This window comes from Nerophis ophidion, linkage group LG07, assembly GCF_033978795.1.
Source record: "Nerophis ophidion isolate RoL-2023_Sa linkage group LG07, RoL_Noph_v1.0, whole genome shotgun sequence".
Classification (NCBI taxonomy): domain Eukaryota; kingdom Metazoa; phylum Chordata; class Actinopteri; order Syngnathiformes; family Syngnathidae; genus Nerophis; species Nerophis ophidion.
In genome coordinates, this window is record NC_084617.1 from 71,338,315 (window position 1) to 71,357,353 (window position 19,039).

Below are 19,039 nucleotides of genomic sequence, written 5' to 3' on the forward strand. Positions count from 1 at the left end.
AACGTGACAAAGAAGTTGGGAAAGGTGGCAATACATACTGATAAAGTTGAGGAATGCTCATCAAACACTTACTTGGAACATCCCACGGGTGTGCAGGCTGATTGGGAACAGGTGGGTGCCCATCCATCCATACATTTTCTACCGCTTATTCCCTTTTGGGGTGGCGGGGGGCGCTGGCGCCTATCTCAGCTACAATCGGGCGGAAGGCGGGGTACACCCTGGACAAGTCGCCACCTCATCGCAGGGCCCAGGTGGGTGCCATGATTGGGTATAAAAACAAGCTTCCCAAAAAAATGCTCGGTCTTTCACAAGAAAGGATGGGGCGAGGGTCACCAATTTGTGAACAAATTGTCGAACAACATTTCTAAACTGCCACAAATGATTGGAGGATGCGGGAAGAACTGTGGATTACATCGGACTGTCTACCCCGCAGTTTTGAGGACCAGTCATAGACAATTTAGGGTGAAAAGCACATTTTATTTTCACCCGCAAAAAAAAAAAATCATTCTAACTTGGATTGTTTCCCTGGCTTCGAGACTCCCCTGAAGGACAGCGCAGCGAAGACACAACAAACTCCCTTCTTGTCCCTCATGGACACACACCTGTTGTTGACTTTGGACTACACCTGCGATACATCAAGGCCGCGGAACAGAGACACACTACGGGCTTACACACACATCCACAAAAACACACGCCACACATACACACCCCATCCCCCCCAACCCAACGCCCTCGACGCAGATCCCATAGGGGTGATGAATGGATGGTCAGCGCCTGAGAGCTGCGGCCTCCCATAATGACCCCGAACCCCCTTCCCTCTGTTGCTAGATATCTCGAGATGCATGTTGTAATATGTATATGTGCTTTGGTATGGAGTTTTTTTTCCCACTCCAGACTGGGCCCCCTTAGGAGCCCAGTCTGGATTGTATTTTTTTACCCATCCTTCCCCAGCGTTTACCTTTTTTCCCATCTTTTACGGGGCGCCTTATGACGAGCCATCAGCGTCCTTGTTCTGTAACCCTGTACACTGTTTGTTTGTCTAATCTTGAACAGGTTTGTGCTGAAAACAAAGTTTCGTTGTGCTTGTGCAATGACAATAAAGACCTATCCTATCCTATCCTAAACGAGCTATTGCAAGGAATGTAAGGATTTTACCATCTACGGTCCGTAAAATCATCAAAAAGGTTCAGAGAATCTGGAGAAATCACTGCACGTAAGCGACGATATTACAGACCTTTGATTCTCAGGCGGTACTGCATCAAAAACGGACATCAATGTGTAAAGGATATCACCACTTGGGCTCAAGAACACTTCATAAAACCACTGTCAGTAATTACAGTTGGTCGCTACATCTGTAAGTGCAAGTTAAAACTCTGTCAGCATGTATTATGTGTGTATACCAGTCAGTATGTATTATGTGTGTATACCAGTCAGTATGTATTATGTGTGTATACCAGTCAGTGTGTATTATGTGTGTATACCAGTCAGTATGTATTATGTGTGTATACCAGTCAGTATGTATTATGTGTGTATACCAGTCAGTATGTATTATGTGTGTATACCAGTCAGTGTGTATTATGTGTGTATACCAGTCAGTATGTATTATGTGTGTATACCAGTCAGTATGTATTATGTGTGTATACCAGTCAGTGTGTATTATGTGTGTATACCAGTCAGTATGTATTATGTGTGTATACCAGTCAGTATGTATTATGTGTGTATACCAGTCGGTGTGTATTATGTGTGTATACCAGTCAGTATGTATTATGTGTGTATACCAGTCGGTGTGTATTATGTGTGTATACCAGTCAGTATGTATTATGTGTGTATACCAGTCAGTATGTATTATGTGTGTATACCAGTCAGTATGTATTATGTGTGTATACCAGTCAGTATGTATTATGTGTGTATACCAGTCAGTATGTATTATGTGTGTATACCAGTCAGTATGTATTATGTGTGTATACCAGTCAGTATGTATTATGTGTGTATACCAGTCAGTATGTATTATGTGTGTATACCAGTCAGTGTGTATTATGTGTGTATACCAGTCAGTATGTATTATGTGTGTATACCAGTCAGTATGTATTATGTGTGTATACCAGTCAGTATGTATTATGTGTGTATACCAGTCAGTGTGTATTATGTGTGTATACCAGTCAGTATGTATTATGTGTGTATACCAGTCAGTATGTAGGGTGTGTGTATACCAGTCAGTGTGTATTATGTGTGTATACCAGTCAGTATGTATTATGTGTGTATACCAGTCAGTATGTATTATGTGTGTATACCAGTCAGTGTGTATTATGTGTGTATACCAGTCAGTATTTATTATGTGTGTATTCCAGTCATATGTGTGTATACCAGTCAGTATGTAATATGTGTGTATACCAGTCAGTATGTATTATGTGTGTATACCAGTCAGTATGTATTATGTGTGTATACCAGTCAGTATTTATTACGTGTGTTTACCAGTCAATATGTATCATACCAGTCAATATGTATCATATTGACTGGTTTGGTGGTACCGGAGGTGTTTATTGTAGCGTCCTGGAAGAGTTACTGCTACAAGGGATTCTGGGTATTTGTTCTGTTCAGTTGATGTTGTGTTACGGTGCGGATGTTCTCCCGAAATTTGTTTGTCTTTCTTTTTTGGTGTGGGTTCACAGTTTGGCGCATATTTGTAACAGTGTAAAAGTTGTTTATACGGCCACCCTCAGTGTGACCTGTATGGCCGTTGACCAAGTATGCTTTGCATTCATTTGTGTGTGTGTTGAGGCCGCATATATCTTGTGACTGGGCTGTTTGTAAGGAGGAAAAGCGGACATGACAGATTGTAGAGGACTTATTTTAATGACCAGGTGGAAATTGGTAGAAATTCGGGAGAATGGTTGCAACGGGATATTTTCGGGAGTTTCACTGAAATTCGGGAGTCTCCCGGAAAAATCGGGGGGGTTGGCAAGTATGGCCGTGGCACAGTGGTTGAAAGACACTGTCTTCGGTCATTAACCGCAGATGGAACCTTGCTTTTGGCTACGATTTGGCACCTTTTAAATTCTATATGTTTCAAGTTAAAGTTAAAGTACCACTGATTGTCACACACACTCTTAATGTGGCGATATTATGATATATAACATACAAGCAAAAAAATAATAATAATCAAAAACAGTACAGAAAACAGTTCAAAAAAGAGCGCCAGGGAGTGTAAACTCAATAAAGTACCTAAAGCAGGGGTCACCAACGTTTTTGAAACCAAGAGCTACTTCTTGGGTACTGATTAATGTGAAGGGCTACCAGTTTGATACACACTTAAATAAATTGACAGAAATAGCCAATTTGCTCAATTTACCTTTAATAAATAAATCTATATATATATTAAAAAAATGGGTATTTCTGTCCGTCATTCCGTCGTAATTTTTTTTTCCTTTTACGGAAGGTTTTTTTGTCGAGAATGAATGATGAAGAAACACTTAATTTAAAGGTTTAAAAGAGGAGAAAACACGAAAAAAAATGAAAATGAAATTTTGATTCATAGTTTATCTTAAATTTCGACTCTTTAGAATTCAAAATTCGCCCGAAGAAAATGAAGAGAAAACATAGCTAATTCGAAAAAGTAAAAAAAAAATCTTATTGAACATAATTAGTAATTTTTCCTGATTAAAATTAATTTTAGAATTTTGATGACATGTTTTAAATAGGTTAAAATCCAATCTGCACTTTGTTAGAATATATAACAAATTGGACCAAGCTATATTTCTAACAAAGACAAATCATTATTTCTTCTAGATTTTCCAGAACAAAACATTTAAAAGAAATTCAAAATACTTTGAAATAAAATCTCAATTTTATTCTACAGATTTTCTAGATTTGCCGGGATAATTTTTTTGAATTTTAATCACAAATTTGAAGAAATATTTCAAAAATATTTTTCATCGAAAAAAAAGAAGCTAAAATGAGGAAATAAATTAAATGTATTTATTATTCTTTACAGTAAAAAATTAAAAATACTTGAATATTGATTTAAATTGTCAGGAAAGAAGAGGAAGGAATCTAAAAGGTAAAAAGGTATATGTGTTTAAAAATCCTAAAATCATTTTAAAGGTTGTATTTTTTCTCTAAAATTCTCTTTCTGAAAGTTATAAGAAGCAAAGTAAAAAAAATCAATGAATTTATCCAAACAAGTGAAGACCAAGTCTTTAAAATATTTTCTTGGATTTTCAAATTCTATGAGTTTTGTCTCTCTTACAAAATTAAAAATGTTGAGCAAAGCGAGACCAGCTTGCGAGTAAATAAATACAATTTAAAAAAATAGAGGTAGCTCACTGGTAAGTGCTGCTATTTGAGCTATTTTTAGAACAGGCCAGCGTTGGTGACCCCTGATCTAAAGAATAATGCAAAATATATATATATATATGTATGTGTAAAGTCAGATGCTTACACAAGTTCCGTAAATTATCCAAATTTAGAGCACAGCATCAAAGTTTTCACCACTTCTGTATAGTCCAGAGATTACTGCGTGAATGATGACATCACACATACATAAGGACGAAGGCCAGGAGGTTAACCACGCCTCCTCCCATGGCCGCGCCCCTTTCGCGTGACACAACGCTTCTGATTGGACGAGAGCAAAAGCTCCCGCCCTCCTCGCAGCCGAGCAAGACGTGAGGGAGAGCGGACATCCGCAGCAGTCACGGAGAAGCGCGCACCGGAGCACGTCGTCCTTTCTTCCTTTTTCGGGAATATTCTTCTTTATAGACATGGTGGCTCTTTTTTTTTTTTTTAACGCCGGATGCAGGATTATGTTAAAATAGTCACCTTGTTAAAAGGATGCCGTGTGTTTCCCTATAAACATTACGTGGGTCCGCATTGCGCACGAGCCATATTTTGGATTTACGCACATTTCCTTTTTTTTTTTTTTTTTTTTCTGTCTTTTTTTTTTTTTTTTTTTTTTTATAATTATGATCCGTGCTGGTAAATAATTCGTGTATTCCACAAGTTCTGGATCCCCCGATGAGAGATCCCACCGGCGGTTTAAGGTTTTTACGCAGCGAGTCCCCGGAGCGTGACGCCCGCGGCGGTGTCCCCGGTCCCCGCCGAACCGGAGCGCAGAGTCCGAGTCCCGAGTCTCGTTCCTTAGACCCGCCGCGACAGGACAAAAGGCTCCCCGTCAGGATTGTCAAGATGTTGACGGCGCACAGCGGCCATTTGCTCCACCCGGAGTACCTTCAACCTCTCCAGTCCGCTCCGGTCAGCATCGAGGTGAGAAAGAAGCACATAAAAAAATAAAAAAAATAAATAAAAAGTTTGACCTTTTGTAAAAACCTCACCCAGATTTTTGAAAAGAAAATGGCGTGCGTAATTAACTGCAAAGTGACTCATAATTAATAGTATTGCATGTGTGTGATTGTATTATTATTATTATTGTGTGAATGTTCCAAAACATTCACACCAAAATGCATCTATTTTTTTTATATTTTATTGTGTGAATGCTCCAAGTTTTCGCCCGATTCAAACCGTCCCAACTTCAAACTGTTGAGCCCGTTCGGGAATCGCAGGCTTTTCCCTTAACAAATTCCAAAAATTTTCCAAAAATTCCAAGCTTTCCCTGGAAATTTTTCCCATTCAAAAATGAATCGAAAATTTTATCAAACTTCTGTCATTTCCCAAAAAAATTCAGCCTATTCAGAACCATTCCTCCTTCAACACATTCCACCGTTTTGGACATTCAAACTATCAATTTTCCAAGTTCTGAAAAATTCCAGGATTTTCCAGAATTCCTGCTTCCCCAAAGCCCCATTTTCACCCTTTTCACACATTTCAACCGTTCCAACATCAAAACATTCCTCTTAATCAGGATGTAAAAGAAGAAGAAAAAAACCAGTTTTTCCAGGAATTATGTAATCCACTTTCTCAAATCAACATGTTACTACTTCATCATTTCTCCACCGATTTGCCCATCCATCCATTTTCTACCGCTTATTCCCTTTTGGGGGCGCTGGCGCCTATCTCAGCTACAATCAGGCGGAAGGCGGGGTACACCCTGGACAAGTCGCCACCTCATCGCAGTCCACCGATTTGAAAAAAATAAATTAAAAAACACCAACCATTGCAACTCATTCGGACCATTCAGGTTTTTTTTTTGGTTTTTTTACCATTTACAAAAAAAAAATCCCTCTCTTTCCGAAATTCCCATTTTTGTCTGGAATTCCCTTTAAAATGAACGGGACATTCTTCAAACTTCCACAACTCCTACATCCTTCAAACCATTCCACCTTTAACACACCTTTTTGGAAAATCAAACTATCATTTTTCCAAGTTCTGAAAAATTCCAGGATTTTCCAGAATTCCTGCTTTTCCAAAGCCATACTTCCACCCTTTTTTCTGGCGACTACTCCTTCCACATTTTTCAACGTTTCAACCGTTCCATCGTCAAAATATTCCTCTTAACCAGGACAAAAAAACTAAGTATTTTTTTGAACGGGAAAAATTCCCGGTTTTCCCGAAATTCCAGGAATTCCGCAATACAATTTCTCAATTCAACGTGTTACTACTTCAACATTTCTCCACCCATTTGAAAAACTAAACATCAACCATTTCAACTCATTCGGACCATTCAAATTTTTTTTTTTTTACCATTTTCAAAAAAAATCCCGCTTTTCCCGAAGTTCACAATTTTTTCTGAAATTTCCATTGAAATGAACGGGAAATTCTTCAAACTTACACAATTCCCACATCCTTCAAACCATTCCACCTTTAACACATACTACCTTTTTGGAAATTCGAACTATCATTTTTCCAAGTTCTGAAAAATTCCAGGATTTTCCAGAATTCCTGCTTTTCAAAAACGTCATTTCCACACTTTTCTGGCGACTACTCTTTCCACATTTTTCAACAGTTCCACCATCAAAACATTCTTCTTAATCAGGACAAAAAACAAAGTTGTTTTTTGAACAGGAAAAATTCCCGGTTTTCCCGAAATTCCAGGAATTCCGTAATACAATTTCTCAATTCAACGTGTTACTACTTCAAAATTTCTCCACCCATTTGAAAAACTAAACACCAACCATTTCAACTCTTTCCGAACATTTAAGTTTATTGTTTTTTTTACCATTTTCAAAAAAATTCCCGCTTTTCCCGGAATTCCTCATTTTTTCTGAAATTCCCATTTAATTGAATGGGACATTCTTCAAACTTGCACAATTCCCACATCCTTCAAACCATTCCACCTTTGACACATACCACCTTTTTGGAAAATCAAACTATCATTTTTCAAAGTTCTGAAAAATTCCAGGATTTTCCGGAATTCCTGCTTTTCCAAAGCCTCTTTTCCACCCTTTTTTCTGGCGACTACTCCTTCCACATTTTTCAACGTTTCAACCGTTCCACCGTCAAAATATTCCTCTTAGCCAGGACAAAAAAACAAAGTATTTTTTTGAACTGGAAAAATTCCCGGTTTTCCCGAAATTCCAGGTATTCCGTAATACAATTTTTCAATTCAACGTGTTACTACTTCAACATTTCTCCACCGATTTGAAAAACTAAACACCAACCATTTCAACTCATTCTGACCATTCAAGTTTTTTGTTTTTTTTACCATTTCCAAAAAGATTCCCTCTTTCCCCGGAATTCCTAATTTTTTCTGAAATTTCCATTGAAATGAACGGGAAATTCTTCAAACTTACACAATTCCCACATCCTTCAAACCATTCCACCTTTAACACATACTACCTTTTTGGAAATTCGAACTATAATTTTTCCAAGTTCTGAAAAATTACAGGATTTTCCAGAATTCCTGCTTTTCCAAAGCCTCATTTCCACACTTTTTTCTGGCGAGTACTCCTTCCACATTTTTCAACAGTTCCAATATCAAAACATTCTTCTTAATCAGGACAAAAAACAAAGTTGTTTTTTGAACAGGAAAAATTCCCGGTTTTCCCGAAATTCCAGGAATTCCGTAATACAATTTCTCAATTTAACGTGTCACTACTTCAACATTTCTCCACCCATTTGAAAAACTAAACACCAACCATTTCAACTCATTCGGACCATTCAAGTTTTTGTTTTTTTTACCATTTTCAAAAGAATTCCCGCTTTTCCCGAAATTCACACTTTTTTCTGAAATTCCCATTGAAATGAACGGGACATTCTTCAAAGTTCTACAATTCCCACATCATTCAAACCATTCCACTTTTAACACATTCTACCATTTTGGAAATTCAAACTATCATTTTTCCAAGTTCTGAAAAATTCCAGGATTTTCCAGAATACCTGCTTTTCCAAAGTCCCATTTCCACCCTTTTTTCTGGCGACAACTCCTTCCACATTTTTTACAACATTTCAACCATTCCACCGTCAAAACATTCCTCTTAATCAGGACAAAAAACTATGTTTTTTTTTTAACAGGAAAAATTCCCGGTTTTCCCAAAATTCCAGGAATTCCAAAATACAATTTCTCAATTCAACATTTTACTACTTCAACATTTCTCCACCGATTTGAAAAATTTCAACACAAACCATTTCAAATCATTCACACCATTCAAGTTCTTTTTTTTTTTTTTTTTAACCATTTTTTATAAAATTCCTGCTTTTCCCGAAATTCACAATTTTTTCTGAAATTCCCATTGAAATGAACGGGACATTCTTCAAAGTTCCACAATTCCCACATCATTAAAACCATTCCACCTTTAACACATTCCACCTTGTTTTTGGCGACTACTCCTTCCACATTTTTCAACACATTTCAACCGTTCCACCGTCAAAATATTCCTCTTAATCAGGAAAAAAAAACATAGTAATTTTTTGAACAGGAAAAATTCCCGGTTTTCCAGGATTTCTGTAATCCAATTCCTTAATTCAACATGTTACTACTTTAACATTTCTCCACCGATCAAAAAAATTCCCGCTTTTCCCAAAATTTCCAATTTTTTCTGAAATTCCCATTGAAATGAATGGGACATTATTCAAACTTCCACAATTCCCACATCCATCAACCCATTCCACCTTTAACACATTCCACCATTTTGGAAACTGAAACTATAGTTTTTCCAAGTTATGAAAAATTCCAGGATTTTCCAGAATTCCTGCTTTTCCAAAGACCTACTTCCACCCTTTTTTCTGGCGACTACTCCTTCCACATTTTTCATCGTTTTTACCGTTCCACCGTCAAAATATTCCTCTTAACCAGGACAAAAAAACATAGTTGTTTTTTGAACTGGAAAAATTCCCGGTTTTCAAGGAATTCTGTAATCCACTTCATTAATTCGACATGTTACTACTTCAACATTTCTCCACCGATTTGAAAAATTTCAACACCAACCATTACAACTCATTCGAACAATTCAAGTTTGATTTTTTTACCATTTTCAAAAAAATTCCCGCTTTTTCCAAAATTCCTGATTATTTTTGAATTTCCCATTGAAATGAATGGAACATTCGTCAAACTTGCCCAATTCCCACATCCTTCAAACCATTCCACCTTTAACACATTCCACCATTCTGGAAAATCAAACTATCATTTTTCAAAGTTCTGAAAAATTCCAGGATTTTCCAGAATTCCTGCTTTTCCAAAGCCTCATTTCCACCCTTTTTTCTGGCGACTACTCCTTCCACATTTTTCAACCGTTCCACCGTCAAAATATTCCTCTTAACCAGGACAAAAATACAAAGTTGTTTTTTGAACAGGAAAAATTCCCGGTTTTCCAGGAATTCTGTAATCCAATTCCTTAATTCAACATATTACTACTTCAACATTTCTTCACCGATTTGAAACATTTCAACACCAACCATTTCAACTCCTTCGAACCATTCAAGTTTGATTTTTTTACCGTTTTCAAAAAAAATCCTGTTTTTCCCAAAATTCCCAATTCTTTTTGAAATTCCCATTGAAATTAATGGATCATTCGTCAAATTTCCCCAATTCCCAAATCCTTCAAACCATTCCACCTTTAACACATTCCACCATTCTGGAATTTCAAACTACCTTTATTTCCCAAGTTAAAACAAATTCCTTAAATTCCCTAACACCATATACTAAATCAAAATTTCGATTCCAACAACAACCAAATGAGCTAATTCAGGTAATTCATGCACCTAATCGTTTTTTTTTTAAATCCCGCTTTTCCCAAATTTCCAGGAAATACCCATTGAAATGAATGGGACATTTTTTCCAAGTTGCACAATTCTCTCATTTTTCAACTTATTCAAACCATTCCAAAATTAACACATTCCACTCATCCCGGACATGCACCCTAACACTCTCCCAAGTTCTAAACCAAATTCCCATTTTCCTGGAGATTCCAACTCTCCAACATTCAAACTATTTTTAAATTCATACTACATTCTTTCAGCATTTCACTTCAACTTCAGCATTGGAATATTCCTTCAGGAATTGTCTCTTCCAGTTATATGTATGATTTTCCTGCACATTATAGTTTTTTCCTTGTAACTTAACTCCCGTCTCCTGCCGTTATGTTCCCATGCATACCTTTGTACTGCTCGCTATATTTTAATGGTGCAATATAAAAAATATGGATTTTTCTTCTTTGCAGCTGGATGCCAAGAAGAGTCCTTTAGCTCTGCTGGCTCAGACCTGCTCTCAAATTGGCAAACCGGAGCCTCCCTCCTCTTCTAAGCTGGCCTCCCTGTCCTCAGGCAGTTTGGCAGACAAGGACTCTTCAAGCCGGTCCTCCAAGCCCGGAGAGCAGCACCAGTCCTCCGAGGACAAATCCAGCTTCAAACCTTACTCCAAGTCGTCGGGCGACGGCCGTAAAGAGGTTCAAGGCTCGAAGGGGCCTTCAGAAAAACCCTTCAGAGCGGCCAATGGGAGCTTAAATAATGGCAGCGCCTCTTGTTTGTCTTTTCCTCCCCATTCCAAATCACCGAGCTCCCCTGCGCCGCACGCACAGAACCAGCCCCACAGACAAAGCCATTCCCCTTCCACGCAGCCGCTGCCACACTCTCAGGACAGCAAACCGGCCGGTTTAGAGCAAGCCTGTTCAGACGTTAATGGCGCCGATAAAAAAGACTTGGATGCGGCTAAGTCGGGCATGGATGGCGCTCATTTGGCCAACTCCAGCCACATGCGTGCCAGCGCCAATTCCAGTAACGCCAGCTCCGCCTGCAGTCCGCGGCCTGAGAGCAAGGCCGACCCGCAGGCCTCGTCTCAGGCTAACCTGGTCTCCTCGCACATTGCCCCAGTCTCCCCTTTCAAACAAGGACATTCCGTCTTCCCGTTGCCTCCGGCGTCAATGGGCTACCACGGTTCTATCGTGGGAGCCTACGCAGGTTACCCCTCGCAGTTTGTCCCTGCTTTGGATCATACCAAGACTAGTTTGGGGTTAGGACTTTCAAGTAAACACCCCAGCTCTAGTCCGCCATCGTTGATGCAGGGCTTGTGTCGGGACCCTTACTGTCTGACGTACCCCAACGCACATCACTTGGGAGGAAGTAACTGTTCCACCTGCGTCCATGACCCCTCCAGCCTTAAGTCGGGTTACCCCCTTGTCTACCCATCACACCACTTGCACTCTTTGCACTCCAACACATTTTCTTCCAGCACCACCCCTTCCCTCTCACACCCCCTCTACACATATGGTTTCATGGTCTCCAATGACTCCCTACCCCACGCATGTAACTGGGTGTCTGTGGGAGGCCCTTGCGACAAGAGGTTCTCCACGTCCGAGGAGCTGCTGGCCCACTTGCGTACCCACACAGCTCTGCCAGGAATGGTGGACAGCAAGCTCTTGTCAGCCTATCCTTCTTCCATTTCATCCACAGCCTCTTGCCATCTCCATCTCCCACCACCCAGCAGCCCGGGCTCCCTGCCCAGCTCCTTCGCCCTCAGAGGATCCCCTGGTTTAGGCCTGGCTCGCTATCACCCCTACAGCAAATCCCACCTACCTGGAGCCCCCGGACTTCCCATGCCATCCCTACCCTCCTCATCAGCTTACTACTCCCCCTACGCGCTCTACAGCCAGAGACTGGGCTCAGCTTCAGCCCTTGGATACCAGTGATGTCATAAATAACGTCCGCAGACTGCGGGCTCCGGCTTGAACTTTCCAGAGCCACCCCCGGAAGATAGATTCTAGAGAGCGGTTTCGTTTGCAATACCACCTGTTATATAGCCTCAAAACCGGGACTAGAGCTCCAAAGGCACAAGTGATGGATTTTAATACCACACAGAGTCAGAATAGATTTAAAGATATTAACCATACCAATAAGCAGAGCTTGAACATAAATGTGTCACCAAGAGTGAGGGAAGAGTGGACCGCGAGATCGACAGGCGGATCGATGCGGCGTCTTCAGTAATGCGGCTGCTGTATCGATCCGTTGTAGTGAGGAAGGAGCTGAGCCGGAAGGCAAAGCTCTCAATTTACCGGTCGATCTACATTCCCATCCTCATGTAAGGTCATGAGCTTTGGGTTTTGACCGAAAGGACAAGATCACAGGAATGAGTTTCCTCCACAGGGTGGTGGGTCTCTCCCTTAGAGATAGGGTGAGAAGCTCTGCCATCCGGGGGGAGCTCAAAGTAAAGCCCCTGCTCCTCCACATGGAGAGGAGCTAGATTAAGTGGTTCGGGCATCTGGTCAGGATGCCACCCGAACGCCTCCCTAGGGAGGTGTTTAGGGCATGTCCAACCGGTAGAAGGCCACGGGGAAGACCCAGGACACGTTGGGAAGACTATGTCTCCCAGCTGGCCTGGGAACGCCTCGGGATCCCCCGGGAAGAGCTGGACGAAGTGGCTGGGGAGATGGAAGTTGGGGCTTCATTGCTTAGGCTGCTGCCCCCGTGACCCGACCTCGGATAAGCGGAAAAAGATGGATGGATGAATGGGTGTCACCCAGAACTGAAAGTCTGTATTTATTTTTCACACAAATGCTTGCAATTCCACTCTAGGGTGGATTTTTACCGTCCAAATACATTTAAAACAAAACAAAAAAATATTACCATAATGCCTACAGTATGTCACACTCTAAAAAATAAATGCAACGTAATGCTTTATCCTGGGGGCATCTTTTTTTTTTTTTTTCAACTTTTTTTTTTAAGGCTTTGGAGAAGTGCATGACTCGAACATGGCTGTTATTTTTATTTGTAAATATGCAAAGATGTAATATTTTTTCAAGCCTATGCCGGGGAAATAGTTCGGGTTGAAATATAAAGTCGACAGGTGAAAAACTGTCGATGACGGCTGTACTATCCAAACCAACGGGGCAAAGTCTTATTTTATTAAATAAATGATGATTGCATTGAACTTGTTTTCTCTCATTCTTATACTGACTGCTCTAAAAAGTTATTTATGTCCTACAAATAACTCCTGTATGTACTGTTTTTTTTTTAGGTCTATCCATCATTATGTTGCATTGCATGATAACTTAAAAATAAAGACAACTTCAGATTGTTTTCGCCTGAAAACATACAAATCTTAATATATTTGTTTTTGTTTACACTTACTTGTTGCTGGTCATAGTAGTCAATCTTAATTTGTCCCTATTTATCATTTCTGAATAAATGATGTGATAAAGTTCATCAGTCAAATAGGTGAGTCTGGCCGTTTTAAAATGCTCTTATTGGTGTAACATTGTATTCTATCGGAAGATATAATAAATAGTAATATCAAAATCCAGTTACAGGATGTTATTAATGTACAAACCCCGTTTCCATGTGAGTTAGGAAATTGTGTTAGATGTAAATATAAACAAAATACAATGATTTGCAAATCATTTTCAACCCATATTCAATTAAATGCACTACAAAGACAAGATATTTGATGTTAAAACTCATAAACTTTGTTATTTTTTGCAAATAATTATTAACTTAGAAATTCATGGCTGCAACACGTGCCAAAGTAGTTGGGAAAGGGCATGTTCACCACTGTGTTACATCACCTTTTCTTTGAACAACACTCAATAAAAGTTTGGGAACTGAGAAAACTAATTGTTGAAGCTTTGAAAGTGGAATTCTTTCCCATTCTTGTTTTATGTAGAGCTTCCGTCGTTCTCTGCTGTCGTATTTTATAATGCGCCACACATTTTCGATGAGAGACGGGTCTGGACTGCAGGCGGGCCAAGAAAGTACCCGCACTCTTTTTTTTACGAAGCCACGCTGTTGTAACACATGCTGAATGTGGCTTGGCATTGTCTTGCTGAAATAAGCAGGGGCGTCCATGAAAAAGACGGCGCTTAGACGACAGCATATGTTGTTCCAAAACCTGTATGTACCTTTCAGCATTAATGGTGCCTTCACAGATGTGTAAGTTACCCATGCCTTGGGCACTAATGCACCCCCATACCATCACAGATGCTGGCTTATGAACTTTGCGTCGATAACAGTCTGGATGGTTCGCTTCGGATGACACAATGTCCAAAATTTCCAAAAATGATTTGAAATGTGGACTTGTCAGACCACAGAACAGTTTTCCACTTTGCATAAGTCCATCTTAGATGATCTCGGGCCCAGGCGTTTCTGGATGTTGTTGATAAATGGCTTTCGCTTTGCATAGTAGAGCTTTAACTTGCACTTACAGATGTAGCGACGACCTGTATTTAGTGACAGTGGTTTTCTGAAGTGTTCCTGAGCCCATGTGGTGATATCCTTTAGAGATAGATGTCGTCTGAGGGATCGAAGGTCACGGTCATTCAATGCCGCTTAGCATATTCAACTGGATATGGGTTTAAAAATAATATATTCCGTTTATATTTACATTTAACACAATTTCCAAACTCATATGGAAACGGGGTTTGTAATTTACTAATTTTCCTCAACTGATGTTCGAGCATCATGTGGTTTATTCTGCACTTACGTAGCATCATTTACAACAAAACTTGTGAATTTGGACTCATTTAATGAATCTCACACGAATCCAAGTTATTTTAGCATATTTATGTGCGCCCAGATAATGTTTCCCCAGTCCTTCCTTTTAAAATCATGCACACTCTTGCAAAGAATAGACATTGCGACATCCACACTGCAATAACTGAAATCTAAGTAAGATTAAATATCTCAAATAAGGGTGATACTTGCTAATTTTCTGTCTGATACGATAATTATTGTCAGTAAGAGTGTTTTACTTGTTTTATGGGTTTTGGTCCCTAAATGATCTCAGTAAGATATTACAGCTTGTTGCTGAGATTTGATGACCTATATTGAGTAAAACATGCTTGAAACTAGATTATTGACTTTTGCAAATCTGTGTCATCAACACTAATAAGTATAAAACTACTTTTTTAAAGTAGTAATTTCTTAATTTGAGCATGAAAAAAATAAAATCCTGATGCCGAGCGCATGTCTTTATGTCAAGATAATGGCACTAGCATTTAATAATAATAGTAATACATTTTATTTGTAAAAAGCACCTTACATTGAGCAAACAACCTCAAAATGCTACAGTGTATTAAATAAAGAAATAGATAAAAAATGGAAACAAATAAATAAACAATAGCTAGAACGAGTATGCATACATCTATAAAAAGGCTTTTTTATAAAAAAAGGTTTTTAAGGTTTTTTACTTACTTTATTTACTTAATTTTGTCATGACTTGGACTTGGGCGTGGATTATTTTCCCAAGGTGCAAAGCGAATGGAGTGGAAACGGCGTGAGGGTAAAGACATTTTGTTATTTTAACACTACAACTAAAAAACAAAAAGGCGCACACAATGGCGGAGAACAAACTAGACTAAAGAAAACAAAGACTTGCACAGAGGCAGAAACTGTGCTCTTTTCATCCAATGCAAAAAGTGCATGCGCTGCTGAGCTCTTTTGGGGACCATTTTATACTGCCAGTTATCTCCACCCCCGGGAACTTGGTGCTGCTTACCGTCTCCACTGCTGTGCCGTCGATGGCTGGACTGGTGTCTTATCTATCTATCTAGCTATCAATCGGTCGGCGTGGCGAAGTTGGGATAGGGTTCCTGGTTCGATCCCCACCTCCTAACAACCGTGTCACGTCCGTTGGGTCCTTGAGCAAGACGCTTCACCCTTGCTCCTGATGCGTCGTGGTCAGAGCCTTGCATGGCAGCTCCCGCCATCATTGTTAGTGAATCTATCTATCTATCTATCTATCTATCTATCTATCTATCTATCTATCTATCTATCTATCTATCTATCTATCTATCTATCTATCTATCTATTGTTGCGTCTGACCAGTAACTTAAATTCCCTGGAAGGGAGAACTGGTCAGGCGCAACAATTTTACTATCCATCTATCTATCTATCTATCTATCTATCTATCTATCTATCTATCTATCTATCTATCTATCTATCTATCTATCTATCTATCTATCTATCTATCTATCTACCTACCTCAATCCCTCCCGCCCTCCCTCCCTACCTACCTACCTACCTACCTACCTCCTTCCCTCCCTCCCTCCCTCACTCCCTACCTACCTACCTACCTCTCTCCCTCCCGCCCTCCCTCCCTCCCTACCTACCTACCTACCTACCTACCTACCTCCTTCCCTCCCTCCCTCTCTACCTACCTCCCTCCCTCCCGCCCTCCCTCCCTACCTACCTACCTACCTACCTCCTTCCCTCCCTCCCTCTCTACCTACCTCCCTCCCTCCCTCCCTCCCTCCCTCCCTACCTCCCTCCCTCCCTCCCTCCTGCCCTCCCTCCCGCCCTCCCTCCCTACCTACCTACCTACCTACCTACCTACCTACCTACCTCCTTCCCTCCCTCCCTCTCTACCTACCTACCTCCCTCCCTCCCTACCTACCTACCTACCTACCTACCTACCTCCTTCCCTCCCTCCCTCTCTACCTACCTACCTCCCTCCCTCCCTACCTACCTACCTACCTCCCTCCCACCCTGAGGCGGTGTAGCTCGGTTGGTAGAGCGGCCGTACCAGCAACTTGAGGGTTGCAGGTTCGATTCCCGCTTCCGCCATCCTAGTCACTGCCGTTGTGTCCTTGGGCAAGACACTTTACTCACCTGCTCCCAGTGCCACCCACACTGGTTTGAATGTAACTTAGATATTGGGTTTCACTATGTAAAGCGCTTTGAGTCACTAGAGAAAAAGCGCTATATAAATATAATTCACTTCACTTCACACTTCACTCATTCCCTCCCTACCTACCTACCTACCTACCTAGCTACCTCCCTCCCTACCTACCTACCTACCTACCTACCTACCTCCCTCCCTCCCTCTCTCCCTACCCACCTACCTCCCTCCGTCCCTTCCTCCCTACCTCTCTCCCTACCCACCTACCTACCTACCTCCCTCCCTCCCTCCCTCCCTACCTTCCTACTACCTCCCTCCCTCCCTCCCTACCTACCTACCTACCTACCTAGCTACCTCCCTCCCTACCTACCTACCTACCTCCCTCCCTCCCTCTCTCCCTACCCACCTACCTACCTCCCTCCCTACCTTCCTACTACCTCCCTCCCTCCCTCCCTACCTACCTACCTACCTACCTACCTCCCTCCCTACCCACCTACCTCCCTCCGTCCCTCCCTCCCTACCTACCTACCTACCTACCTCCCTCCCTACCCACCTACCTCCCTCCGTCCCTCCCTCCCTACCTCCCTCCCTACCCACCTACCTACCTACCTCCCTCCCTCCCTCCCTACCTACTTACCTAGCTACCTCCCTCCCTCCCTATTTACCAACTTCCTTACCTACCTAGCTACCTATCTATCTACCTCCCTCCCTACCTACCTACCTACCTACCTCTCTCCCTATATACCTAACTACCTACCTACCTATCTAACTACAGTATCTATCTATCCATTAATCCTGTAAGATGGTCTCCCAGGACTCCTCCGTCACCCACATTGCGTTTCTTGACCCCACCGTCGCTTTTAATTGCCGATTCCTGTTTGCGAGGCCTGAAAAAAGTGCCTTCTCAGCGGAACGGCGCTGCGGCGGGTCACTGGGACTTGAGTAATGACTCGAGGGGAGGTGTTGACCCAGGATCTCCTCTGGCTCTGACGGATCGGCCTGCAACACAAAGGCCGTGGCTGACAAAGGGCTGCAGTTAATAGGGAAATATTCATCAAAATCCTAACCCCCCCCCCCCCCCCCCCCCCGGAACCTCAAACCTGTCACTGTCATCATGTTCCGGCTTTTTTCTTTTTGCTAACACCGGCAATCTTTGTGAGACACTAATTTAACCGGAAGGAGTCGGTCTATCTTCTATTAGAGCCCGGGCGCTGATAATGTGTCTGTGTCTGCACTCTATTTGGCCGACACGCCGTCTGCGGCGCCGTGCAAAGAGTCTCCAAGGTGGCTATTGACCCCGACTCTCAGACTCCTCCACTCTCGCGCTTCATTAGCACTCCAGACCGAGGAAAGGCAAGCACAGGTGTCACTTGACAGGACCATTAACAAAATGGATGACCTTCCCAAAACCCGCATCCAGCCCTTGCTTCACCAGTGAGGTCACGGCACCCCCCACCCCCCCCCCCCCTGCCATCACCACTCTCTGCGACTCCTTTGGAAGACAAGATTTTATTTATTTTTTCCCATTTGGAAAGTGGAGCAGCCCGTTCCAATGTGACAGAAAAGCCCGTCTGCACTCTCCAATAAAATAAAAGCTCAAACATATTTACAAGTTAGTGCTTGTAAGCCTTTTTTAAGTCCTCTTCCTGCTCATTCTGGGAATATTCTGGCTTGTGTCGCCCCCTATAGTTGGGCTGCTGAATTGTGTCACCCTAGTAATGCGTGAAATGTACTCTGTTACATTTGCTTAAGTAACTTTTTGGATACATTTTGCACCTATAGCTCAGGGGTTGCCGACCCAAAATGTTGAAAGAGCCATATTGGACCAAAAATGCTGACTATGAGAAACCTTGGAGAGGACCTCAGATGTGGGCAACCCCCCTCCCTCTAGGGGACCGAAAGCAATGGATGTCGAGCGGGTCTAACATGATACTGTGAAAGTTCAATCCATAGTGGCTCCAACACAGCCGCGAGAGTTCAGTTCAAAGCGGATCCAAGACAGCAGCCAGAGTCCTGTCCACAGGAAACCATCTCAAGTGGAGGCGGATACATTTTGCACCTGTAGCTCAGGGGTCGGCAACCCAAAATGTTGAAAGAGCCATATTG

General features: G+C 41.7%; 1 protein-coding gene across 1 annotated transcript; it reads left to right on the forward strand.

The window, feature by feature from the left end:
* Positions 1 to 4,697: 4,697 nt before the first annotated feature.
* On the forward strand, positions 4,698 to 13,249 carry znf703 (zinc finger protein 703). The gene is made up of 2 exons (XM_061907054.1): positions 4,698 to 5,259; positions 10,548 to 13,249. The coding sequence occupies exons 1-2, from the start codon at positions 5,011 to 5,013 to the stop codon at positions 12,009 to 12,011; spliced, it is 1,713 nt and encodes a 570-aa protein (XP_061763038.1). The 5' UTR covers positions 4,698 to 5,010; the 3' UTR covers positions 12,012 to 13,249.
* Positions 13,250 to 19,039: the final 5,790 nt, after the last annotated feature.

Bases quoted from the DNA above. Each gene is read 5' to 3' on its own strand.
- znf703 (XM_061907054.1), top strand. From the start codon at position 5,011: ATGAGAGATCCCACCGGCGGTTTAAGGTTTTTACGCAGCGAGTCCCCG. The intron at 5,260-10,547 runs GTGAGAAAGAAG...TCTTCTTTGCAG, and splicing joins CCGCTCCGGTCAGCATCGAG to CTGGATGCCAAGAAGAGTCC.